Source organism: Medicago truncatula, chromosome 8 (assembly GCF_003473485.1).
Source record: "Medicago truncatula cultivar Jemalong A17 chromosome 8, MtrunA17r5.0-ANR, whole genome shotgun sequence".
In the NCBI taxonomy this organism is placed as follows: domain Eukaryota; kingdom Viridiplantae; phylum Streptophyta; class Magnoliopsida; order Fabales; family Fabaceae; genus Medicago; species Medicago truncatula.
The window spans coordinates 40,019,558-40,046,609 of NC_053049.1; the positions used below are offsets into that span (position 1 = coordinate 40,019,558).

The 27,052-nt window shown below is 33.0% G+C and overlaps 3 protein-coding genes across 3 annotated transcripts; 2 read left to right on the forward strand and 1 right to left on the reverse strand.

Annotated features, from left to right (window-relative positions):
• Positions 1 to 5,091: 5,091 nt before the first annotated feature.
• Positions 5,092 to 7,896, reverse strand: LOC11416755 (uncharacterized). Its single transcript, XM_003629746.1, has 3 exons — positions 7,528 to 7,896; positions 6,959 to 7,144; positions 5,092 to 5,376 (listed from the first exon to the last, which is right to left on the reverse strand). The coding sequence occupies exons 1-3, from the start codon at positions 7,894 to 7,896 to the stop codon at positions 5,092 to 5,094; spliced, it is 840 nt and encodes a 279-aa protein (XP_003629794.1).
• Positions 7,897 to 14,555: 6,659 nt separating this feature from the next.
• LOC11406154 (large ribosomal RNA subunit accumulation protein YCED homolog 1, chloroplastic) lies at positions 14,556 to 19,900 on the forward strand. Its single transcript, XM_003629748.4, has 2 exons — positions 14,556 to 15,374; positions 19,277 to 19,900. The coding sequence occupies exons 1-2, from the start codon at positions 14,827 to 14,829 to the stop codon at positions 19,680 to 19,682; spliced, it is 954 nt and encodes a 317-aa protein (XP_003629796.1). The 5' UTR covers positions 14,556 to 14,826; the 3' UTR covers positions 19,683 to 19,900.
• Positions 19,901 to 20,868: 968 nt separating this feature from the next.
• LOC11411375 (probable histone H2A.1) lies at positions 20,869 to 21,697 on the forward strand. Its single transcript, XM_003629749.2, has one exon. It carries the CDS (start codon positions 21,002 to 21,004, stop codon positions 21,452 to 21,454), a length of 453 nt encoding a protein of 150 aa, XP_003629797.1. The 5' UTR covers positions 20,869 to 21,001; the 3' UTR covers positions 21,455 to 21,697.
• Positions 21,698 to 27,052: the final 5,355 nt, after the last annotated feature.

A 27,052-nucleotide genomic window follows, 5' to 3' on the forward strand; every position in this document is an offset into this window, starting at 1 on the left:
GCAGTTAACTGCCGAGGAATTTCTCGGCAGTCAACTTTCACCATTTTTTGGTTTTGGTCCCTCCACTTTTTTTTTTTTGGCTTCGTTCTCTCCAGTTTGTAAAAAATTTATCTAACTTCAAGTTAAAAAAAATGTTAAAATTAACTGTGTGCCACGTGGATCAATTATTTCATGACATGTGGCACACTAAAAGACAATTTTCAAAATTAGAATAAATAAAATAAAACAATTGATTTTTAATAGTTTTTATATTACTTATTATATAATTAGAAATAAAAATTTTAAAAAACAAAAGATATCAAAAAGAAACAAAGAAGAAATGAAATTCAGAAACGCATAAGCTCTGATAAAAGGGGGAAAATGGCTTGTACGGTTTCAACTTGAACCAATCTGATTCTTTATCTTGCCTTGCGTCTCAATTTCGATTTCGACATTCGTCATCATTTATCAGTTCGATTTTGCATTCTTATTTTAGTTTCCATTCACATTTTCATTGAATTTATGTTCATGATGAGCTGCATTTTTTTTTGGAAGCCTTTGCTTTTGTTTTAAGCTGGTTCAAATTGAAACCCTAAAAGCCATTTTTCCCTAAAAGCATTTGTTTTTCATCATTTAAGCTTCTGTGTTTCATTTCGTTCCTTCTTTCTATATTTCTCCCCCCTTTGATTTCTTTCTTTCTTTCTCAAAGCCTTGTTTCATTTCTTTTCTTTATATAAAATCTATTTAAAAATCAATGACATTAATTCTAATTATGAAAATTGTCTTTTTGTGTGCCACGTGGCGTGAAATAACTGATCCACGCGGCACACCGTTTGTTTTAACATTTTTTTGAACTTGGAAGTTAACATAAGGACCAATGACAAATTTGACAAATTTTTTACAAACTACAAGGATTAAAGTCAAACAAAAAAAAATGCAAGGATCAAAGCCAAAAAAGGGTGAAAGTATAGGAACCAATTACACACTTAAACCAATTATAATTCATAAGGATAAATTAAGTCAAATTCTTTTTTTTTTTTTTTACAAAAGAGGGCCTGAGGCCCGATCAAATCCTTTTTCTTTAATAAAAGTATTTATGAACTTTTATTTATCACACATACAAAATTCATATATTTTCCTTATTTATCAATTACGGTCAAGACTAAAAAAAAACAGAGAGTTTGTCTAATATGTATCCGGTCCAACAATAGACCATCATATTTTCAGTAAACTTTAATAAAATGTTATTTTTCTTTTCAGTTTAATTTTTTATTATTATAAAATGTATGCTTTACCATAATTTTTTTTTTAAAACAACTACAAATTGTAAATGTCCATCTTGGGACAATTTTTGAGAGGTCTATATTAGACAACCCAAAAAAGTTTTACTAATTAAGATGGAAAAAAAAATGTACTTTAACTTTAAAGTTTAAATTTTCAACTTTATTATTAAAGTAACTTTTAGACCTCAAAAAAGTAGGGCCAAACGCACCCTTAATATAAATCAAATTTATTCATTTGTATTTCATTATTTATATTTATGTATAAAAAATAGGGTCTAAGTCCGTAAACAAGGAAAAACTACAAAGAAATTAAGTGAGAGGTAGAAATACTCGTAATCATAATATCAACTAACAATAAATGTTAAATTTGAGTTAAACATTTCTAGTATATCTTGAGATTGTAATTCAAAGATCACGCAATTAATACCTCCTGAAGTTTTGCACTTATGTGCAAAATGCCCCCCAAATTTAAAAATTTATATTATTTTTTTCTTAAAAACAAACAATTAATAGTTAAATATTAAAACTAACTATTAATTTTGGAATTTAGGAAAACTACATGCATATATACATCAAAATCGGCTCCAAAAAGAGGAAAAATATGTATTTTTTAAAAGTGACAATAATGGGATGATTTGTGGATTAATATTGGGGGTTGTGTAGTTTAAATGGTTTGAGCAAATTGTTGAAGGAGCTGGAGGAGTTAAAAGACTAAGATGGTGAAGGAGAAAATATAAATTTAAATATGATTATTAATTTGTTTATAAACCTCTAAAAATAATAATTTGTCTATTAGAAATAACCATTATTGTCACTTTAAAAATACACATTTTTCCCTATTTTGATGTATATATGTATGTAGTTTTTCCAAACTCCAAAATTAATAGTTAGCTTTAATATTTAACTATTAATTGTTTGTTTTTAAGAAAAAAATAATATAAATTTTTAAGTTTGGGGGACATTTTGCACATAAGTGCAAAACTTCAGGGGGGGTATTTGCAAAACGTCATGTTCACTGACAGAAAAATTTGACGGAGGAGGTAAATTAACTAACGTTGTGAAATTTCAGAGGGGTAATTGATGAAACTTACAATTTCAGAAGGGATATTGACTATTTACTCGTTTATTATAACATCTACACACCAATTAACATCTCGATATGAATGAGAAAGATCAATATTCCAATCCAAATCCAATAAGCAACGAAACTTATTAACCAACGGTCCATCCAAACACTGGAAATTAATGTCAAGCGAAAAAAATACATGCTCTTTTTACAAGCTTGAGACAAGGTGATTGGACAAACTAAGTTTGACACGAAGACCCAAAGAACAACAATAAGGTGGGGTTTAGCATGGGAAAGGGAAGTTGTTTCCCACCATGGGGAAGTTTTTTTTGTCCATTGAATCAAATGAGAAACACAATCTTATCATGGTCTATCAACACTTGATTATTTTTTCACTTTGTCTTTCACTCCAACTCTCTCTCTCTAGTCTCCAGCATACCTCAATCACCCACCAACAACATCAAGCATAAAATAAAATCCATGAATGACTTACCATCATAAAGTTCCTTTCACTTGACTCACTACGAAAGTTCTTTCTTTCATTCATTAAATCGAAAGCAAAAACTAAAAAAAAAAAAATATGAAAGGTAGTGATGGAATTATATTAACAATCAATAGCAAGTGTTGTTCTTTAATTTATTTTTGTATATCGATTACCATTACTGCTTTTCTTATAATCATTTTTGTTTTTCTTTCTGGAGTTTTTGTTCCTTCATTGTTCTTTCTTTATTGTGGTGGGTTGTGGAATCTAGGTTTGACAAAGGGGGGAAAAAATTAAATCTTGATGGATGGATATAGAAGCAGAGAGCAATACCCAAAACAAATTAAATCATGATGGAATGGAACGGTGGCATTTGATTTTTAGGCTCTCTAGCGTCCAGCTTATGCTACTGGGCTGCTCTATTGTTCTTGTTGCTGGGCTTTCCTTTTAACAATGGTGGAGAGAGAATTGTAGTGAAAGATAAAGTAAAAAAATAATTAAGTGTTGATAAACCATGATAAGATTGTGTTTCTCATTTGATCCAAGGGACAAGAAAAACTTTTCCATAGTGGGAAACAATTCTCCTTTCCCATGCTAAACCCCACCCAACAATAAATTACGGCTTAATACATCGTTTGGTCCCTTAACTTATTTTTGGTTTTCATTTTGGTCCCTTAATTATAAAAATGTCTCAATTTGGTCCCATAAATCTTATGCAGTTTACTATTTTGGTCATCTCCGTTAGTTTTTAACTTTAAATGTCTAAGGTGAACCAACTTTATAGGTGATCCACCATAGATCTTATTAAATCTTTTATTTTTAACTGTTTGATCTTTATTTTAAATGGAAATCGTTGGATCATGAAGGGGTCTATTGTAACTTATAATGAACCGCTAACAACTAATTTTTTTTCCTCCATCTTCTTCTTCTTCATTCCCAGATAAAAACACTCATTCATCTATTCATTCAACCATCTCAAGATATCACAACCTCTTCCTTCAATTTAGAACAATAACAACACCAATTGTATCTTCCCCCTTCTTTCAATTCTTCCTTCCCCAAGCAATAACAACAAGAAGTGCAGAAGGTTGGAGAGTACAGAAACATAAACCAAACTTCCTCTTCGTTAAAAGATTGTTCTTCCTCTTCATTGCATCTGAGAATCGTTGATTAATCCTCTACGATTCTCGATCTGTGATTGTGAAACTGAGATTCCCCATGCATTTTCTTAAAATCTAGAAATCAAAATCAATCTTGAAGCTTCAAATTACAGATCTGGACAAAGGGAAAGAAAATGGTGCGGTGTTATGAATCTGGAACAACACCTTTGAAGCTTCGAATTACAGATTTGAAATGTGTTTATGGCAACAAATATCTTCTTCTATTCAATACCTTTGTCTTCTCCATCCATAAAGTCTGAAACATCAGAATCCATTCAAAATCAATATTAAAAAAAAATGATTTATGAAGTGATTCTGTGGTATTTGGTATCAATTAGGTAGAACTGAAAAAAGTTCAGTAGAATTTTAGAAAGAAAACGATGAATAATAATTAGGTTTGTAACTAGAACAAATAGAATTGACGGGTCTTTAAACACACTAAGGATGTATTGATCAAGGCATGGGAGAAAGAAGCACCGCATAGATATGATGAAGAATATGAATCTGTTCTTAGATAGGTGTGTTGGTGTTGATATGAGTTCTTAGATTTTTAATTAATTATATTAAATTAAATTTGAAGTCATACAAATCGCAACAACCAGTAAAAAAATATTGATTTTTGTTGGTTAAATAAAAATATTGATTTATGAACGAATGAATAGTGCATCGAATGGCTGGTCCGTTACAATTTATATCCCCTTTTTGTTTTTTTTAAGAAATTTATCCCCTTTTTGTTTTTTTGAAGAAATTTATATCCCCTTTTTTTGATTAAATATTGATTTTTTTTTTTTTCTGGATTTTTTTCTAGTTATTGTATGAATGTTGTTGAATTTGGCATGAATATGAAGAAGTGGTGGAAGGAATATGAAGAAGTGGTGGAAGGAATAAGATGAAGGAAGAAAGAAAAAATTAGGTGTTGACGGTACACTGTAAATATAATGGACCTGCAATCGAATGGTTGAAATCACATCAAAAATATTAAACATTAAAAAACTAATCCAGGGGACCAAAATAGTAAACTGCAGAAGATATATGGGACCAAAGTGAGACATTTTATAGTTAAGGGACTAAAATGAAAACAAAAAATAAGTTAAGGGACCAAATAATGTATTAAGCCATAAATTACTTGTAGACACATGAATCTATCAAACTAAGAGGTTTTCCAAGTTGGTTGACATGGAAAGTGATTGGACATCCAATTGTCTGATAGAATGTAGACAAAACTCCTAAAATGTCAGCCTTTGATTTTAGCTCAAATGTTATGTTCATTGCCATTGCAACATTGTTCATGTTTTCTATGGTATCATTTCCAAGAATTGATATCCCACCGTAGAGCGGAACTTGATCTGCAGACACAAACACAACTAGCTTTTGTTGACTCTTGCTTGACTGATGAAACTCCTGCATCTATTATAATAAAGAAATCAATCAAATAATTAGATTAACAAGTTCTTGATGCAAAAACCGATTTTGTTACTTGTTTAGGGCAATGAAAGCATGAAGAACTTAATTGGAGTGAAGATATATGTATTGTGTATCTGACTTAAATATGTCATTGGTCCTTGTGTTAAGTCCAAGTAAAAAAAAAAACAGACAGTTTGCTATGTGGACCAATCAATCCACGCCATGTAGCACACTAAAAGACAATTTTAAAAATTAAAATATTCCAAGGATTTAATTCATTATTAGTCCTTGCACTTTTTTGTTTTGTTTCGTTTTTTAAATATTTCAATGATATATTTTTTTTTTTAATTATTTTGCTCATTATTTTTATTTAGAATAATTCTAAAAAAATATAATAAAAAATCATTTTTAATAAAAGATTAAGCTTTAATCTTATTGCATCGTCTTTTTTCTCTAAATGTGATGTCTCTGCTGCCAATTGACTTATGTTCACGGGAAATATTAGACAAATTATTGAAATTATGAAATAAGCTAATTAAAATTATATTTTATATATATATATTCCAAAATCTTCAAGTTAATAACAAAATATTTAACTTTAACTAGGAGTATATATTTTTTCATATATATTTCTTTGCAAGGGAAGATAATGTATATTTTAACATAAGATGAAAAGGGATGATAAATTAAGGTTCTCTTGTAGGAGAAAAGTGTAATTTACTCTAAATATGATTCATATTAATAAATAAATTCTTAAATATTTAATAATAACTCAAAAATACAACATGACCATCATTTTAAATTTACATGTTTAACGGCTAACCACTCTCACGATGTATTTTTTTTTTCTTCCCTTTTTGTATTGTTGTGTTTGCCTTTTAACCATGCGACCGACCACTGTCATATTGCATAAATAATGATGATTTAAACTTTAAAGGTGATTCACCATTATTGAAGAATCCATATTGGTGATTTAAACTTAAAAAAATATATTTTTATAATTTTGTTAGGGGAGTGTTTTTTAGAATTATTCTCAATAAAAATAATGAACAAAACAACAATAAACATAATAATATCATCGGAAGATATTGAGAAATTAAAAAAAATAAAAATAAATGGTTCTGGGACCAATACAAAAGTGCATGGATCAATATCAAAAAATGTCGAAGTGCACGGATCAATATCAAAAAGTGCTGAAGTGCATGGAGTAATACCAAAACTTTGGACTATTTTAATTCTAAAAAAATTTCTTTTAGTGTGCCATGTGGTGTGGAATGAGTGGTCCACATGGCACACCGTTAGTTTTATTTATTTTTCTAAGCTGGACTTAATAGAAGGACCAAAGCCAAAAAATTTACAATGTGCAGGGACCAATTTCAAACAAAAATAAAACGTAAGGACCAGTGTAGGGACCAATGGCATACATACATACATATATATATATATATATATATATATATATATATGTATATGTGTGTGTGTGTGTGTTTCACCTACTACTTAGTTGACAAATTATTTATTGATGCATTCTCATGCATCGAAGAACGAAGAGATTGATTGTCACAAGGGATAGGAGTGGGTGTACCTGACCAGAAGCTAGTGTGAGGTCGTAATAGCGAAGCTGGAGAAGAGTTGATGTTACATGTACACCAAAGTAAGTTGCCGGATTTGTGTACATCATGGTAATTGTCGAGTTCAATGACAACAAATAGGTTGGTACTTCCGTCCGATCGTTGCCAAATTGTACATCCAATTTCTTAAACACGATGTTCTGTTCAGTTATTTTTCGTAAGTTAAAACAAATATTAGACAAATAAAAATAACTCATAAATCAGGATGCACCTCTTTATTTTCGGTGGTCGTCATTCGATTTGCAATTCCTCTACAAAAAAATTACGTTTGATCTATATAATTAAAAATCGAAGTGGTATTACATACATATGGCATAAAACTATTTGCAATTAATGACTACAAAGCAAAATCGAAAAAGGGTACATTTTCAATGACAATAAAATTAAAATTATTTTGAAATACGATGATAATAATAACAATACAACTAAAAATCATCCTCATGATCATCATAGAATTAAATTAAAATTAAAATTAAAATTTATAAGCAACGTAACCTAGTCATGAAAGTATAGAAAATGCTACCTCAAGGTTTGCACGAGGTTTGAAGCTTCTACCAACAGCCCAAAGAATAAAACAAACCAGAGCGAAGAGAAGAAGAAAACCAAAGAAGCAACAAATGTACTTGTGAGTCGAATCATGAACATCCTCATCATCCTCGTCATTTTCATCATTTTTTTCGTCAAGTTTCTTCCAAGTGGTAGAGTATCGTGAGGTGGAAGATTCACCACGAGAGTGGCTAGGAGTAAAATCCACCGAATTTGAATGGATTGAGAGTTTCTCAACGTCAAGGCTTTGGGGGCTCTCGACATAGTAGAGTGGTGATCGCTGGGAAGAAGAAAGGGTTCCCATGCTTTCGTCGGAGCCATATTTTTTGTGGATTCTTCCTGCCATTGCTTTGTTTAGAAACGAATAGCAATAGCAAGCAAGACCTATCTATATATATGCTTTTCTTTTTCCTCCATTGGCACGATATTTCTTTTTTATGCTAATCATATGGGATTTTATGCTAATTATATGGGATTTTCTTTTCCTTTTTAGAATTCATGAATCTTTTTATTTATAGACACAAGAGGCGTGCATTGAACAGGTGATAATGCTTTATTGTTTATTTTAAAATTAAAATTAACTTTTTTTTTTTTTTTCTGAAGGAATTTTAAAATGAACTTAATTAGTATATTATGTCAATACAATTATTTTACCAATGTTCCTCGAAAAAAATTACTATATATGGATGGGTTGTCATGTCAATTAATAAATATAAAAACATATGAATTGTCATATTCACTAATTGATGTATCCTTAAAAAAAAAAACAAGAACTAATTGATGTAGGAACACATCTTTAGATGTAGGGGTGTAAGTGTTTCGGACAAAACCAACGAAAACGAAAGTCCAAATTGAACCAAAACAAAAAAATATCCGACTTTGTTTGGTTCGGTTTGAAACCGATCCGAATCATTCAAAATCGATCTAGTTTGGTTTGATTCATGGTTTTTCATTTCGAGATCCATGAAACCGATGAACCAATCCGATGATAACAACATTCCTTATTTTACTAATATTATCCTACCTCACAAACTTATGGTTAGGCCCAAAATTAAACATAAAATACTTTTTAATCCATCTTATCAGTCAGACTCTTTCATTTCTACTAGAAAAGAAACCATAACCGTCAACCACACCAAACCAATTGTTCATCGCCACCGGTCACCGCTGAGATTATTCAATTTCATGATGTTTAAATTTCATGATGTTTTAATTTTAGTTTGCATGGATTTGTTATTTTGACTATGTTTTGACTATGTTATTTTGTTGATGAATGATGCATGTTTGGATCATGATTGAAATATTTGAGTTTGATGAAGTTATTTTTGAAGAATGATGGATGAATGAATCTTGGATCATATGTATGAAATATTGAGTAAGATTAATTATAAAAGGTTGTTTGAAGAATAGAGAACATGAAAAAACAAAATATGAAATACAATTATACAAAGTTCTCTGTGAAAGATTTTGTGAGAATATGAATTTTTTTAATTGTATTTTTAAATAAACCAATCAACCAAACCAATCCAAACCGATTAGTTTGATTCGATTTCTTTTCTAAAAAACTGTGAAAACCGAACCAATTCAAAATGATGAAGGTTTCATCGGTTCAGACATTTTTTGATTGAAAACCAATCCAAACCGAACCGTTACACCCTTATTTAGATGCATGTGTAAAAAGATTACACATTGGAATTTTAAGAAGTTTAATCCCTCTTAGTGTGTTAATCTTCTACAAAAAAAAAAGAAGAAGATTACACACTAAAAGGGTATACCTTCTTAAAATTCCAATGTGAAAAAATAATTTTTTTTTTTAGAAAAAAACAATATGCATCGTGTAAATTAGTTTTACACGGACTTTCAAAATAATTTATGTATTTGATATAGTTATCTTTAAAAAATAAGTTTATACGACAAAATGATGGATGTAAACCTATTTTATACCGTTGGTGCATCACCATTACTCTTTTTTATTAATCTTATGGAATATTGTGTAGTTTTGAAAAAAAATGGTGTAGTGTTATCTGTGATACTGGTAGTATTTTTTTTAAGGAATATTTTTTTTATTTTTAAGAAATGATTTTTTTATTCAATTAGTTTTAGTAATTATCTGTAATTGTCTTTTTTAATTAAAAAATATCATTTGAAGCACCCTAATATATTTTTTATTAAAATAAAAGAAACACACGGAAACAAACAATTGGGTGGACTAGACTAAAACTAACAAGAGAAAAAGTGTTGTTTTGGACTAGTCCAACAGCTGAAATTCCACTCGTACGAGGTCTAAATGTATCATTGGCTCAATCACGATTAACGGATGTTAACCTCAAAAGTAAGGACCCTATTTTGTATGATAATTAAATTGATTATATAAACTCCAAATTACATCAAACAAACACTCCAAACTCTTTAGAGAATTCATTATCTCACTTCGCCCCTCCAACAACATTCAAGATTATATAATCTAAAAGGTGTTCCGTCAAAAAAAATAAATCTAAAAGGTGTAAAAACACGCTAAAAGACCCTCCAACACCCAACAACATTTCGGATACCACAATCAACTCTTTAACGATACCACAATTTTTTAAGATCGCAAAAAATACATGCTCAACATGAGTGTAAACAAAATCTACATCAAAGTACATGATAAAGATGTCTCCGAAGGTTCCTTCTCCGGCTAATATGCAACTATATGACGCACTTCCATTTAATAATTCATTGTGACGTATGCATGATAACAAGACCATTCAATTTCAACATCTAAGTATTAACATATGCTTTCCTTTCGTGGAAAATACCAGGAATCAACTTGCTTTCATATGTTATGACCCTGTCCTACAAAATGTCCACCATTGAATTATTTTCAGTTTTCTTACAAATTTTGTGATATCTCATGAATTCCAGTGAAAAAAAATGATGCTTTTATATGTTAAATTTTGCTTGAATATTATTACACGATGTCGTGAGGCAATTGCATGATATAGATTTGCTTGAATTGAACTGCATTTCATGGGAGATCATATAAAGGCGCAATAGATTGGCATGCAATGCAATGGGTACAAAATATTTAATTTAATAACCAGCTTTGTACAGTACCCATTTTTTGGGTTCTATCTCTAACAATATACTAATAAATTTATTTGAATAAGAATCACTATACTTATGGTCTTAATATAATTAATTAAGCCTACTTTTTTGTTTCACGTTTATAGCAAGCAAAATTGATTCTGGAGCTGTAAAATTGATGTTGACATGTTTAATTGTTCTTGAATACAAATGATTTTATCTTCAGAATTGATTCCTAAATCTAATTTGAAGCTAGTTTTGTAGATTTTGAGTCTAAAATGTGACTTTTACACTGGATTTTTTGTCAAGCTCAATAAACGTATCCAAACATAAATTAATTTATTCAACTAAGTTTTAAAGTAAAACGAATTATTTAAAATCAATTTTTATCACCACAAAACCCAAGTTCATTAATACTACTCATCATCATGGCATAACATGAACAATAATTATACAGACATAGCTGAAATTTATACACAACGACAATAATTGAGAAAAGTACTTATGGAATGGGGTACTAATAGATTGATGATATAATGTAAAATAGTTATATCCCTTACATAGAGAGAATAGTACTTATGGAATGGTGTAACATATATAGCATTAGGATGCATTAATTAATTTGACAAAAGGACTGGAGTTAAACTTGAGAGTTCATCAAGTGAACCTTAGAAATAGGTTCATTTGAGATTGCAACTGCATAAGCCCATGCCTTGAGATGTTTCTTCATTGCCACATCATCATCCAATGGAGGCATTTCATTTTGCTGCCCAGTTTCAAGCATCTGAACAATTTCATGCTTATTATTATTTGATGATGATGACCCCTTCTTCTTAAACTTCCTGATTCTCCTCTCTCTCTTCTTTGTTTCCCTCTCAGATTTTTTCACCACTTCTTCTTCAACTGCTGATGATGAAGATTTTTGGCACGCCGCGGTCTTGTTATGGATATTCTGCGACTCACTTTGCAAGTCAGTTTTGGGAGGGCTTGAAGGTGAAAATGGATGAGTCAAAGAAGGTTCATATGTGGAGTTGGTCAAGATGTTAGTGTAGAACCAGACAGAGTCTAGACTCTCTGTCACACTTGAACCATCCATGATTCTATTTGTTAGTGAAAGAAATGATGTAATCAAGAACCATATAACATAGTACGAGTTAGTTTTAGTATTTATTTGATACTATAAGGCTGTGTAATAAGTACGGTTTTCGTTCCCAATTTGGATGTTTCCTAGTGTCTAAAAAATGACAAAAATTTCTGGCTGGTTGTTTTTGTTACTCGTGGTCCAAACTGCCCTTGGAAATCTGAGTTGTGTTTGGGAAGCAAACAAAAAAAAGTGCTCTCATCACCAAAACTACTAGCTGCCGCAAATTTGTTGCAACTTTACATCAGCAACTTTGTTACTTCTGGTTTTCGTATCAAATCACCCAAAACAATCAAATGTCTTCTTCACGTTATTTGAGAAAATATGTCATTGGATCCAAATATCTCAAGAGAAATGTGGTGTAATTTAGTTCAATTTACTTAGATTACATTGCTTACATGGAAAATATGGGATGTGATACGATTAATTGTAGTTTGGTTCAGATCGATTTATTTTTACAAATGCATAAATACTTACTGATATTTTATAGATCGATTTATTTAAGTTTTACAAATGCATAAATGCATACTGATATTTAATACATTAACATATAGCATATATAATATATAAAAATTAGAATTACGAAGTAACAATAATCAATAATGTTCTTAAAAACTTGTCAAAAAATAATGTTCTTAAAAAAAAACTCAATATTGTTCTCAATAAACATATATCATATATAATTAAATAATTGTATTTAGCCTGACCAAAAAAAAATAAAAAAATAATAACCGTATTTAGCTATCTCTCGTTTCAGATAAGAATGTAAAGTATCTTCTATCTATATTTGAGAAGATTTGTCGATTGGTTAGTTAGTAATGAGTAGTATTTATCGAGGTGAATTCTTAGGGTTTTCGTGTTGATCACAGAAGATGTTGATGACATGACATAAAATGTGGATAAGAAGTCATGTACTGACGAACTGAAGTTTGCATGGTCGTGAGGTTTGTTACTGGTTGTGCCACTAAAATTTACACGATGATGAAGCTTATGGCGATCAAATAAAGGTGTTTCTACAAGTGAAGTATCATAGGGAGGTGTTCTTCTTTTAATATTTTGATGTACACGGTAAAAGAGTAATTCAAGGATGATCATTCGTTTGTGTTAATTAAGAGTTCATGTCTAAGGATTGTTGACATATCTTATATCAGAAAGCACTGTGAATTATAAGGGTAATGTCGTTGCAGAATTTGTACAATATGATCCAATAAAGGATTTAAGGCGACCATTCATGCGAAACAAGACTCAGATAGACATCCACATGCATTTAAAGAGGAAATGGTGGATCAAGATGCCAAAAGAAGTATAGATTTCATTGCAGTTTAAGTATGAAAATTTAGGGAAGTTCTAATTTATGTGTGAAAATCTTAGGGCGAACTCAAAGAGGCCAACATGAGAAGGTGAAGTCAGTAGCTGATGATTGATATAAATGGGAGGAAGGCGACATTTACAAAGAGTTACGAGTCAATGTGTAATAAATGTATAGAGATCTTAGGGCATAAATAAGTGGACTAGCTTGGGTTGATGACCGAAGATTGATCAAAATGGGATGAAGGTGACATTTATAGTAAGTGTCATGAGTCAATGTGATGCATAATCCATAAATGTGTGGATTGTAGATCTTAGGGCGGTGTCAATGGGACCACATGAGTAGGCAAAGTTGGTGGCCAAAGATTGATCAAAATGGAAAGAAGGCGAAATATAGAGAAAGCTACATGAGTCAATTTGACACACAATGCGACACATAATCCGTAATAAATGGGAGGAAGACGACATTTACAAAAAAGTATCATGAGACAATCTATAATAAATGTGATGAGTGTAGATCCTAGGGGGAATGAAGGGGGGGACCAATAAGAGCAAACAAAGTCGGTGGCCGAAGAGTGATCAAAATGGGAGAAAGGCGAAATCTACAAAATGTGTCACGAGCTAGTGCAATGCACACATCTATAATAAATGTGTGTATTGTAGATCTTTGGGTGGAATCAAAGGGGCCAGTAAGAGCAAGCGAATCCGGCGGCTCAAGATTGATCAAAATGAGAGGAAGGCAACATTTAACAAATGTGTCATTAGTTAATACAATGTTCAATTTGAAATAAATGTCTTTCACATTGTAATTGAGGATTCCGAAAAACATATGATTTTTAGCTAAATTTTTTTATTCATGATTTACCTTTCATTTAAACTATTTTATTCGCTCTTTTATCGTTTTATTAATATTATTAAAATTATTAATTAAAAAAGTTAAATCTCATTTCTATACCATTGTATAAAGAAAATAACATTTTTGGGTTGAATTTTTAAATGCATTAATGTAATAAAAAAAGCCGATCAAAAGTGATGGATATCTCACAATGTTGTGAATCAAATTCAAATTACGACTAGGATAAGTACCCGTAAGGAGACCAAAAAATAATTTTTTAAAATAGTGATATCAAAACTTAATTTTTCTTAAAAATATCCAAAAGTGCTTAAAATTAACTAAATATTAGATTTAAAAAAGGAAAAAAATTATAGGGTTAATTAAATTTTTATTCCCTATAAATATTTATAGTTTTGCTTTTAGTCTCTACAAAATAAAATCACACATTTTAGTCCCTGTGACATTTTTCTTATGTATTTTAGGGATAAAAAATATTGATTGATAAGACTAAATGTTGATGGAAAATTTTGATAGAGAATAAAATGCTGATAAAATTTTTTATAGGACTAAAAAATGTGATTTTATTGTATAGGAACTAAAAATAAAATTCTGAATATTTATAGAGACTGAAACCCAAATTTATATATACTTCACATTGACGTTTCTATCCATTTGACTACATCCTCAACTCATCATCATCTTAGCACTTTAGCAGCACAGTCCGCAAGCAGAGGGAATCACGGGTCTTCTCTCGTATGGAAGAACTTCCAACCTTTTGAGTCTGCCGCTTCCGAAGCACCGGTAGAAAAAACAACGCTTCTAATCTTCTCCATCTACTCTCTTACGTCACTGTAAGCACTTTCACTTTTTCTTTGCTCTCTTAATTGAGTATACTATACCCTTTTCTTTCATACTAAAACCTGAAAATGCCACTTTTATCCCCTTCAGCCCCTTTGTGTTTTTCTCAATGGAACAATTCCTTAACAACATTTTCCTGTAATTCCTTCACCCCTTTTCTACATAGAACTGTTCCCATTTGTAAAGCAAGACATATAGGCGGTGTTTACTTTAGAACTGAATCAAATGTGTTACACAAGTATGTATCAAAATGTAAGGAGAGTGGTCGTGATTTATACACCGAAGAAGGCACGACATCCTTTGACTGGGGCGATGAAGAAGAAGAAGAAATTGATGAAGATGAAGGGTTGCCTTGGGAAGGTGCTGTTATATACAAGAGAAATGCTTCAATCTTACATTTGGAGTATTGCACTACTTTGGAGAGATTAGGTCTAGGAAACCTTTCAACTGATGTTTCCAAAAATAAGGCTTCTGTTATGGGATTGCGAATTACCAAAGCAGTGAAGGATTTTCCGAATGGGACTCCGATTCAGATTTCTATTGATGTGACCAGGAAGAAGAAGAAATTGAGGCTTGATGGGATCATAAAAACCGTCCTCACGCTTGTGTGTAATAGGTATTTCCCTATCATCTTTAGCTTATGTGTTGTTTTCTTTCATGATTTTACGCTGTTTTACATTTGTGTTTGTTGCCATAGATTAATCCTTCAGGCCCCAAATGTTCAAATATCTATGGTGAGATTGCATTTGCTTTCTTTATGTTTGTTTACGCATCATCTGCAAATATATCTAATATCCCAAAAATGTGATAAGTAAGAAAGAAAGAAATAACCCCTCGACACCTGGAATCCATGAAGAATCAACACTTCAAATTGAAGGTGTCTCCAGTGTTCATATGTGTTGGTTTAGGGCACCAACACGACACTGTCGCATGTGGTCACATTCAATTACTTTTATTTTCGCAAATTATTTCTGGTGTCTACGTGTAACTGTAGTGTCATGTCCAGTGCCGGTCATGCTTCATAGCCCGGAATTGGACTCCTCTCCCTTCATGTGCCATTGATTAGACACTGCTTTTATATTTGTTTTGCCCCAAATGATAAAATTTACGTGGTTAAATTGCATTTGCTGTCTTTATGTTCGTTTATGTATCTTGAATGTGACTATATCTAATATCCCAAAAAATGCTGGATAAGAACCCCTTGACACCATGTAGGAATCATGCTGATCAGGAATAGGGTGAGTTGTTGTATGTGTCTCAAAACATGGAGTAGCTGACTTGTTTTTAGTTTAATTAGGAAAAAGTTACACACCAAACTAGCCAGGAGTGTCTGCTCCATTTCAAACAGCGTTAAGAAAAAAATCCTGCCTACTACAATGAAATACATTTTTTGGAGTATTCTTTTTCTCTCTAGTTGAAACTTTCTTAATCACTCTCTATTCTTTACATCCGATTTAAAACTAGTTGATGATAAGAGCATAAACTCGACGTCTTCAGTTACTTTGGATGATTGCTGTTCCTCTGTAAAAACATCAGTGTAAAAGATATTATTTCTTTCTCTCTGCATTGACAGCATCCCTTAAAGAAAGTTATAGCTTGTGATTATAATGGTGACATGAGTGCCTTTTATTTCTACTCGGTCTGATTTTTAACATCTAAAGCTAAGACTACTAAAGTGCTTGCTTGATTTGACAAAATTGAAATTTGCAACTTTGTAACCAGTTACAGACACCGTTCCTTGTCTGTTTGCTGCGTACTCTGTGTCTAAATTTTATCACAACCCACTTACCAAGCTATTATGAAGGCTGAACCACTGAAAGCATGAGTTTATTTGATGTGAGGAAAATTTTTCCCGCATATTTAAATAGTCGTGCTAACATTCTTGTACCTGCCTGTGTTGCAATGAATGGTTTCATGTCCCACATCATTTTGAAGACAATATTTAGCCTGCCAGTGAGTTTGGTGGGAACATGTCTCTTATTTTACCAGTCAGCTTAAGAATTAAATGGAAAGATATAGGATGGTACGTGTATTGTGTGCATTCCTTTGTTGCTTTTGCGAATGTGAAACTTCAATTTAATGGAGTCTGCTCACCTAGTATCTACTACCTCCATGAAGTTTATCCTTTATTGTATTTGTTACTGCTTGCTCATTGATTAGAAGAAAAAATGATAATAATTAAGGGTATTTTGATAAAGTAATAATTAATGCAGTTGAAAATTTGAAAGAGTCCCTTTAAAAGGAGTCAACAAAATTTTTCAAGAGGGTCTTATATTTAGGGACAAAACTGGTACAATATATCTAAATTCTCTGTTTTACATTCAGTCCTTAGCTTTATTGCTGATCTGCGATTGATTCATTGCTGTTGAGAAAACAGTACAAGTGATTTTGTCAATAATGTTATGTAATCATTGATGAGATTCGCCTATAAACGGACATACTCCTACATTTTTAACCGGAAGTTGAGTTTGCATTTGATGGTTCTTTTGTTGATTTGATGATTGTTTTGTTTCTACTTTGCACTACATGGAAATGATAAAGTTCATACTGCTTTATTAAAATTTGGAGTAATTGACTGCATTTGTTGTATGACACTGAAAGCAAGGATGCAAGAACCAAGCAATTAGTTGTCGGTGTCCTCTTTACATGGAATGTTGCATATTTATTCTATACTGTGTTAGATTTCCCTGTTATATCATATTATATTACATGTTGCATATCTATTATATACTGTGTTGGAGTAAAGGGCAAGATGCAGTTTTAACAATGGAAGTTATCTCTTTCAGTGGCGGGGGGGGGGGCTTTAGAGGCCATGGTATGGTCCCCCCCCCTATATTTTTAATAATTTTTTTATATGTTAAAATTAAACTATATAATGTTTCATAAAATATATGTTAGGTTATGGTTCTCCCAATTAATCTAATTAAAATGTTCATCATATTATTAGGTTAATTGACAACTAATATCATTAGTTTTATATATTTTACTTACCTATTAATGTCTCTCATATTGAATATAGTTATAAATTTCTTTAAAAAACAAAAAAATATTAGTTTAGGCCTTTAGGATTTCTTATACATCTTTTGCATTTAAAAAATTATTTTTTTAATCAAGTTGTACTCGGCCCCCCTAACTTTAAATTTCTGGCTCCGCCCCTGATCTCTTACCACAAGGATTCCATCATATTTGAAACCTTGTACCAAACACCTCTTAATATTATATTCCTGCTAAACCTGTCGAAATAAACCTATGTGTATGACATGATACAACTCTCGCTTCCATATTCTCTTCCGCATAACTTACACAAACAGAATGTAGCACGTACTTCTTTCTCTGTCCACTCTCCATGCTTCATATATTGAGCTATAACTAGAATGTGAGAGAGAGAGAGCAAAGTGGAGGTTACTAGTGGATGTTCTGTTGTTTATTTGTATTGTAGAGTCTGAGGTTGGGTGATGGTCAATAGACCTTATAGAGGGAAACACGACGTTTCAGAATGTATGGTGTAACTGGACTTAAATGCTGGTCCAGTTAATTACGGATGATTTCCTCCCAATGTTGTCCCCAGTGGCGGATCTTGAGTAATTTTGTTGGGGGTGCCAAATATCGATAGAATATATAATAAACAGTTTCAAACGCTTTCAAGGATTATGATGTGGTATGGTGGTTTGTTAGCTTGAATGATACTTGGAAGACGCTGGTTCAAGTCTTGCCAGGAGTGATTTTTTTGAATATAAAACATTAAAAATACAGTTGAAATATAAAAAAGAGGGTGTGGGAGATTCAAACACACGCCCTCAAGATAGTTAGGGGGTTGTCTAACCACTGCACCAGCCATTACTCATGTGTCATGCTATGACTAATATCATATTTATAGAGAAGTTGGGGGGTGCAGTGGCATCTGCAGGTCTCCAAGCAGATCCGCCACTGGTTGTCCCCCCCTCCCCCCCAAGTTGTAATTGTTCAATGACTGTTGCTTTTCCTTGTATGATTGGTCTGTTTTTTTTCTGGAACAATAGTATTCCATTATCAATCTCAGTTTATTAAAGCTTACACAATGCCAAACCTGATTTTGGTGTGATAATAGCATGTAATTCTTTGGCAGTTGTAGTGACATGGTATCTCATTTATGTTTACAACAATTTCTAACAGATTAATTCCCTTTAGCGTCTAGATGCAATGCATCACAACTACAGTCTTATCTATTGCTTAGTTGTAGAGTATTTTCCTGGATATTTATTTTATTGTTCTATCATTCTATGAGAATATTGAGAGTATGGGGTACTAAAAAGTGTAAATGTGCAGTTTCATGCAAGCACTTGTTGAATAAAGTAACAAACCAAAAGGTGTGCCTGTCAAGCCTGAAAAATGATATTGGTTGTTCCATGTGAAAATAAAAGAGAATATACACACATAGTTCCTTGCATGTTCTATATTGTCTTATTCCACATTACAGATTATTTCTTCTACTTTCTTTTCAATCAAAATACCATGTTTCAATGTGATTTTCTGTTGAAGGTGTTGCATGCCATCTGCTGAGAGCATATTCTCTGAGTTCTCCCTTTTACTCACTGAAGAACCACCTGTTAATGAACCAGAGACTATGGATTTCGGTGTTATTTTTGGGGAAGACAAAATTCCAACCCTTGGAAAAAGTGGCGATGACGATGAAGATGCACTAATCGATCTGGATGATCAATTATATTTTCCTCCTGAAGAGAAACAAATTGACATTTCAAAAAACATAAGAGACAGGGTGCATCTTGAGATTACCATGAATTCAGTATGTGATTCTGGGTGCAAAGGTGTGTGCCTGAAATGTGGTCAAAACTTTAACACCGGCAATTGCAGCTGTAGCAAAGAGGAAGTAAAAGAAGAAAGCTTTGGCCCACTTAGAAATCTAAGAGAGCAGATGCAATTGTAACATGAATAAGTTCATGTTTAGGATTTTCTAGTAAATCAGGATGTATTCTTTTAGTTACAGCTAGGCCTCACAGCTATCTTTGGAATTCATTTGTATTGATAATTGGTAAAACATTGTCTAAATATCTTTTGCTTAGTTTTTTATAATCAAAGTCAAACCCATACGGTACTACAAGGGTGATTTTTTTGTCCCCAAAAAGGTGATTTTTTGCGCCAAAAGGAGTATTTCTCTTCAGATTCAAGTATGCCACACAACCTTATGAGGTATTATCTGCTTCATGCGTAAGCCTTTAACGGTTTTGTCCTTTATAAAAGGAGACTCATTGGATTAAATAGTGTTGGTGATGATTATAAGCTACCATTGACCTCGATTCTCAAACAATGCAAGACTTTAAAGGTGTTTTAGATCAGTTGTGGTGCTAGACATTCTTGTTCTATTAGTGAATCTGATCTTTGGTATCTTGCTTTAGTTGAATCATTTATTCTTATATCACATTTGTCGTGAAGCTAACAAAGTGGTGGACAAGTTCGTCAAGTATGATTTATGGATGACTCTTTCAAATAATTTTTTTGATGTCATTTCTGGTTTTGACTTCTTAGCATCGATGGCTAATAGGGATGTTTTTGCAGACATGACCCCTTCATTCTATAAAAAATATTTAATTGCATTTTTAGTTCCTCTATTGACACTCATGAAAAATGGTCTTTCCATTTTAAATTCGAACAATTTGATCCTTCAATTATCACACTTTATTGTAATTTTGGTCTCAATTAATCCATATTTTCAATACAAGAAGCAATGATGTGGCACATTTTAAACCGAATTGGCATGAAAAATGATGATTTAGCAAAATCCAAGTAGAAATATATTTATCCATGTATGAAAACAATAAATTAAATAATACATACTTAAATTACAATATTGACAATAGAAGCTGAAACTAAATTACAAAAATGAATTTTGGTGGTAATTTTTTTCTTTTTTACCATCAAGCAACATCATTTAGTTAAAAAATGAAAAAGCATTAAGCAACATATAATGAATTGAGTTGCTTTGTCAAAATTGGCAAAAACACACAGATCGCCAAAGGATTCCAAATTCCAATCTTGTTCAATTTAAAATCTTCACGCGGATCGCCACGGTGTCCATAACTACAATCCTCAACCGTCGATAAGATTCAATCCAACGCTCAGAATCTCCTTCAATCTAGTATATAATCATTCCAACGATTTTTCATCTATTCTCACTTCATCGCAATTCAAAATCTTCCATTTCCCACTTTCACACCAAATTCACAGCAACAAATCTAGGGTTCGAAAATGGACGCAAGCACAAAGGCAACGAAGAAAGGAGCAGGAGGAAGAAAAGGCGGAGGACCAAGGAAGAAGTCGGTAACAAGATCAATCAGAGCCGGACTTCAATTCCCAGTGGGAAGAATCGGCCGTTACTTGAAGAAAGGTCGATATGCTCAACGTGTCGGCACCGGTGCTCCTGTTTACTTAGCCGCTGTTCTTGAATATCTTGCTGCTGAAGTTCTTGAATTGGCTGGTAATGCTGCTCGTGATAACAAGAAGAATAGGATTATTCCAAGGCATGTGTTGTTGGCTGTGAGGAATGATGAAGAGCTTGGGAAATTGCTTGCTGGTGTTACCATTGCTCATGGTGGTGTTCTTCCTAATATTAACCCTGTTCTTTTACCTAAGAAAAGTGAAAAACCTGTTAAGGAGCCTAAATCTCCTTCTAAGGCTAAAAAGTCTCCTAAGAAGGCTTAGATTAGGTTTCTGTGATCTAGGGAATCAGATTTAATGATTTGAATGAATGTGATAATTGATGACTAAACGATTTGATTTTAAAACCGAATGATCCTTTTAACCACGGTAGACGGTTCAAAGAGAGCAGTTGACAACGTCTGCTCCAATTTTGGTTTAGTTGATTGAATTGTTTTTGGCTTAAGCAACAATATCTTTATTGTTAGACGTGTAATTCAACTATGTTGAATCAAATCAATTTAAGTATTTAACCGTGACTTTGATATCAAGCCAATTCCAACTTTGTTATTAACAACACATTGGTATTACAAAAGGAGAATTGCTTTTCCCACGTTTAATAAGGCTGTGCCACATTAGTAAAATACGATTTTGCCCTCTCGGCAGTTAACTGTCGAGGAATTTGAAATCCGGCTACAGTTAACTGCCGAGGAAAACCTCGGGAGTTAACTGCCGAGGAAAACTGATTATGCAGGCAGTGGGTTCTGCATAATTCTAAACATTTTCAAGCCATTTTTTCGGCCAATTTTTACGTGTAATTATACCAGAGTATTACAAAAGGCAAAATAATTCATACAACATTAAAACTCGGATATAAACAAGATAAATACAATATCTTTTACAATTGTCCATAATTAAATTAAACCGAAATTTGGTTCAAATTACACAAACGTTTGAAATTCATCAAAACGTTACAAAGTGTGCATAATTAAACAACTCATTGCACATCATTAAATTAAATTCCTACTTACATTCAACGCAATTGCATATGGAACGAACATACGTATATAATATATTATCTTCCACCATATTCCGAAACATAAATCCGACGTCGCTATCGTCGCGAATAAGCCAAGGCATATAGCTTGTCGTTTTCCATGCGTATTCATCTCTATATTCTCCTAGGTCTATGCATGACATTTGACCAAACAAGTGACGTGTATATTGATTTTCACCAAGATGCTCAAAATAAGTGTTAAGTTGTGCTTTCAAATCGTCAAGAGAGTCCGTCGGCGTTATCATAACCTTAACCGTCTTTTTAAACGCGGAGCACCTAACACGCCCTTCAATTTGTCATACATGTCTCACTTGAAAAAAGTTTTAAGAAAAGAATCATAGATTAGAACAAAATTAAATGGAATGTAATAAGGAATAAATCAAATGCGTAAACATTAATAAGCTATATAAATAAGTATTGCACTAGTTTCACCACATAAAATTCATATTATCACATATATATATCAATATAAATTACATAATGTTACTTATATATTGGCCACAAAAAATTGGCGTTACAATTTCGACCCCAAAGTATACGTCGGTGTAATTTCTACCAAAAAAAAAAGGACTAACACCGACAAAAAAGTCACTCATTAAAAGGCAAGTGATTGGAGAAGATCAAGTGACATAGAATCTTCCTCATCTTCCGCAATAACTTCAAATTGTTGCTTTGGTTTTTCGGGAGTGTCCAACAAAATAGGCGCCGATTTGTTTGACTCCTTTTGTGGTTTCGACGGTTTGTTTCCACTTTCAATAGCCATGAGCTTTCGGAACAACTCACGTTGATCCAAATACTCATCTTCCCAAGTCACCGCATCTTCTTTCTTGTGATTGTGCCACTCCGTAGATGATGGAGGTAGTGGACAACCATTCTTCAAATAAATAAGCACGAAATGATTCGGAATTGCCCCAAGGCACAAGATGGGAGTTTTTTGATTACCCGGCGGTGGTGGCCCTCTTAGTGGGAAAAAAGATTCCGAGTTTCCAACTTCAAGATTTGTCAACACGGCCAAACACATTTTTGTAATAATTAGCAACAATGTGTCCCATGTCCGGAAAAGTCAACCACTTATCAACAAGATGTGCACAACTTTTTGTATTTGCAGGAGGATGTAAGCCGTTTAAAATGTAGTTATAACGATCCTCACCCGCAAATACTTCAACATAATCATCTCTATGATCTATCAACTCTTGAATAAGATGTGTATGAATCATGAGATGATTTTTTTTCGGTCAAGCCCAAGAACTTGGCTATAGCCCGGAATCCACAATGTCCATCGCCGATAACATCCACCACTTTTTCAATAAATGGAAGCATGAAGCGTGACATATAATCAATAGGACTCATAACCGGGATAGCCTTAGGCTTTGGATACCGAGTAGGTGGTGGAAGTGGGGAAAATGATGTTTTACCAAGACGAGCACCTTTTTTCCTTTTATATGATGATGTTGTTGGTGATGGTGACGGTTGGCTATCCAGATTTTGGGAATCAACAACCTCCCACGAAGAAGGGATCCGACAAGTCGATGTAATTTTTCCTTTAGACCTCACAATGTCGACTTTTTCTTTGCTCCCTTGGTTGGTACTTTTCTTGGTGGTGGAGACATCATGGTGGTTTCAGGAAATGCCAACTGACGCAAACCCTCTTTGACCTCAAGCTTCATTTGGAAATGGAGTTTCTTTAGACGTTCTACAATAGCCTTCAACTCAACCTCGACATAAAAACCAACTTCGTTACTTTCTTCGCCCATACATAACCTAAGCCAATGGTGGTATATCTCATCCAATAAAATTGGTTTCTCTTCAAGGAGTTTAGTAGCAATTTCGCATGCACATGGTAGCCCGTAAGATGTCCTTTGAACACAACCACAAATGTCATTGTCCATGCACAATGTTTCCCTACAACGTGTCTCTTCCAAAGCAATGTTGTCCAAAACATATCTAGACACATGACCACCTAACCCTGAGTACAAAGTGACATCTTTGAATCTATGTTCCAACACGCTAACGCTGTGACCAAATAATGTTTGTATAGCAGTGAACTGAAGCAACAACATGTCATGTATTTTCTCCCAACAAGTACCCAAATCACCCACACTATTGTCAAAGTATTTCTTCAATAAAGCATGAGCTGATTCGACCTGTTCGTGGTCCTGAAATCAAGATGCAACACATGGTTTGTCCATGCCCTCACAATTTTGTCCTTCACTTCATTCAAGGTGATCATGACATAATTTTTGAAAATTGGAAAATCACTACATGAATCTTGGAACTCCACTAATGCATTTGCATATAATTGTTGAGTGGACGATTCAACCATAGCTTTTCATGCCCTCATTATCTTCTTGACAGCATCGTGATTACTCACCTCTTTCCCATCCTTTTTTTCCAAAAGATATTTACAATCTAAGACACACCTTTGTTTAACATTTGCTTGCACATGAAAGTAACAATTCATTGCATAACTTTCGGGAAAAACATTTGCAACCGCTTTCATCAAAGACATATCCTTGTCAGTAACAATCACCTTAGGCATATTCATATTTGACGAAAGAAGTTTACGCAACATTTTTAAAACCCAAACAAAGTTTTCCTCTTTCTCATGTGTCACAAATCCAAACCCAATCGAATATGTCAAATCGGTCGAAGGGACCCCAACTACCTCAAATATTGGCATCCTGTACATGTTGGTTTTGTAGGTGGAGTCCATAACCAAAACCGTTGGAAAATTGTTAAACAACTTAACGGATGTTGGATGAGCCCAAAAGATATCTTCAACTGTAGTACTTTCACTTTGTGTTCTTGAGTAATAAGTATAGTTGTGCTCCTCCAACTTCGAGATTAGATATTGCAACGGCTTCTTGTCACCTCTATTTGCCTTCCATATTTGTTGACGTTCATTGTACACTTGCTTCACATTTGTCATGCAATGTGGTCTTTTGTTCTTCAAATGTATCAAAATATTTCTTGGAAGCATCTTGCTCTTGGTCAAGTCACGTACAATCTTCTTGTCGTCCTCCTTTAATCTACCGGCAAGAATGTGTCCTTCTAAAGCCGGCTCCATCGCATGGTTGTGAACTCCATTAAGAATGTTCAATCCCCATTCCTTTGTTTGCTTACTTTGATATCCACTAATCATGAACAAGCATCCACATTTTCTTGAGCCCGTTCTCGCATGCTTCAGTTTTTTTTTCTCGAAACTTTGTGAGCTCCACTCCTTTCACACACTAGGCGAGACATTGGATTGATCAAGCTTGATCTTTGTGTAATAATTGTAAATCCCGCCTTATTTGATTGACGACGCGCCCACTCAAGCAATTCATCTCTATCTTTCGACTTAACGTCGTCTGAAAAAAAACCTAGCCGTGTCGACCTCGTGGGCTTGAAGTGGGAGGACATCGGAGCCGCCAACATACTTTGAAGCTTCAACATGGACGGAAGCTCCATCAATGTTTGGTTTCGCTTCAACCTTAGGCGGTTTGACATCTCCGAAAATTTCGACAAAATTTTATTTTGTCTCTCCCGAAACATCTTCCGCGTTCTCTACCATTACTATAATTATACAACACATAAATATGAATTAACAACTAACTAATGCATAAACATCAATACCATAATGAATTAACAACAAAAAAAAAACAAAAAATTTTTTTTAGAAAAAATAGCAGTAGCTGCCATTTTTTCGTTGTGAAAATTTTTCACAAGAGTTCCTCGGCACCTTACTACCGAGGTTTTCCTCGGTACCTTACTACCAAAGTTTTTCACGGCAGTTAACTGCCGAGGATTTTCATGACAGGGTTCTACGTAACTGACGTAGAAACCCATAACATAACCAAAAAATCAATCGAATAAAATGCACAATACCTGTTTTTTTACGTTAAAAGTGTGTTGATACCTCCTATGCTTGATGCTTGAATGATTTTGGATCAAGAATTGATAAAAAAAATATTGGATTTTGGAATTGAATGGAGGTGAAAATGAAGTTGATGATGAAAATAGTATGTAGGGGGAGCAGGTGGCTGTTTCATCTGATGAAACATTTCCTCTACAGTTAACTACCGAGGATTTCTTCGACAATTAACTGCAGTCGGATTTCAAATTCCTCGGCAGTTAACTGCCGAGGGGGCAAAATTGTATTTTACTAGTGTGACACAACCTTATCAAATATGGGAACAACAATTCTCTTACAAAAGGAGCACATTTCATACCCAAAAAAATTTGACATGTCAAAATGTTTAAAATATAATATAATTGACGAAAGAGATTAAAGCGATAATTTGATTAAGTTGAAATGTTAGTTTTGTCAAAAAATTATAGAAAAATATCATAATTCCGTCAAACTCACCGTTAATTTAAGTAGGATAGAAAATCATAATTCCGTCAAACTCACCGTAAATGATAAAAATTGTAAAATCTATGCACAAAAAAGAAACGTTAACCTATAAAGATTAAAGAATCTATATAAACAGGTATTATAAGTTATAACACAAGAAAAAGAATACAAAGCTGAAAGCGAAAGGCTGTAGTTTTGGAATGTGTGTTTATTGATTGATCATTCAACATTTTCCACGTGCATCTCTGTTTAACTTGCATATAAATATGAGTAGGGGTATATGAACATCCATCTGAAGACAACCTTATTTTTCTCATTTTTTATTGGTCAAAAACAATGGAGAGAGAAAAAGGAAGAGAGATGAAAAGAAGATAATATGAATATGAGAGAGAAAGTTGTCAAAAAGTTGTACAAATATCATTTCTCTATAAATATATGCTTTGCCAATAGAGTCACGTGACAAATTGCAATTAGAGTTTATTATAATAAA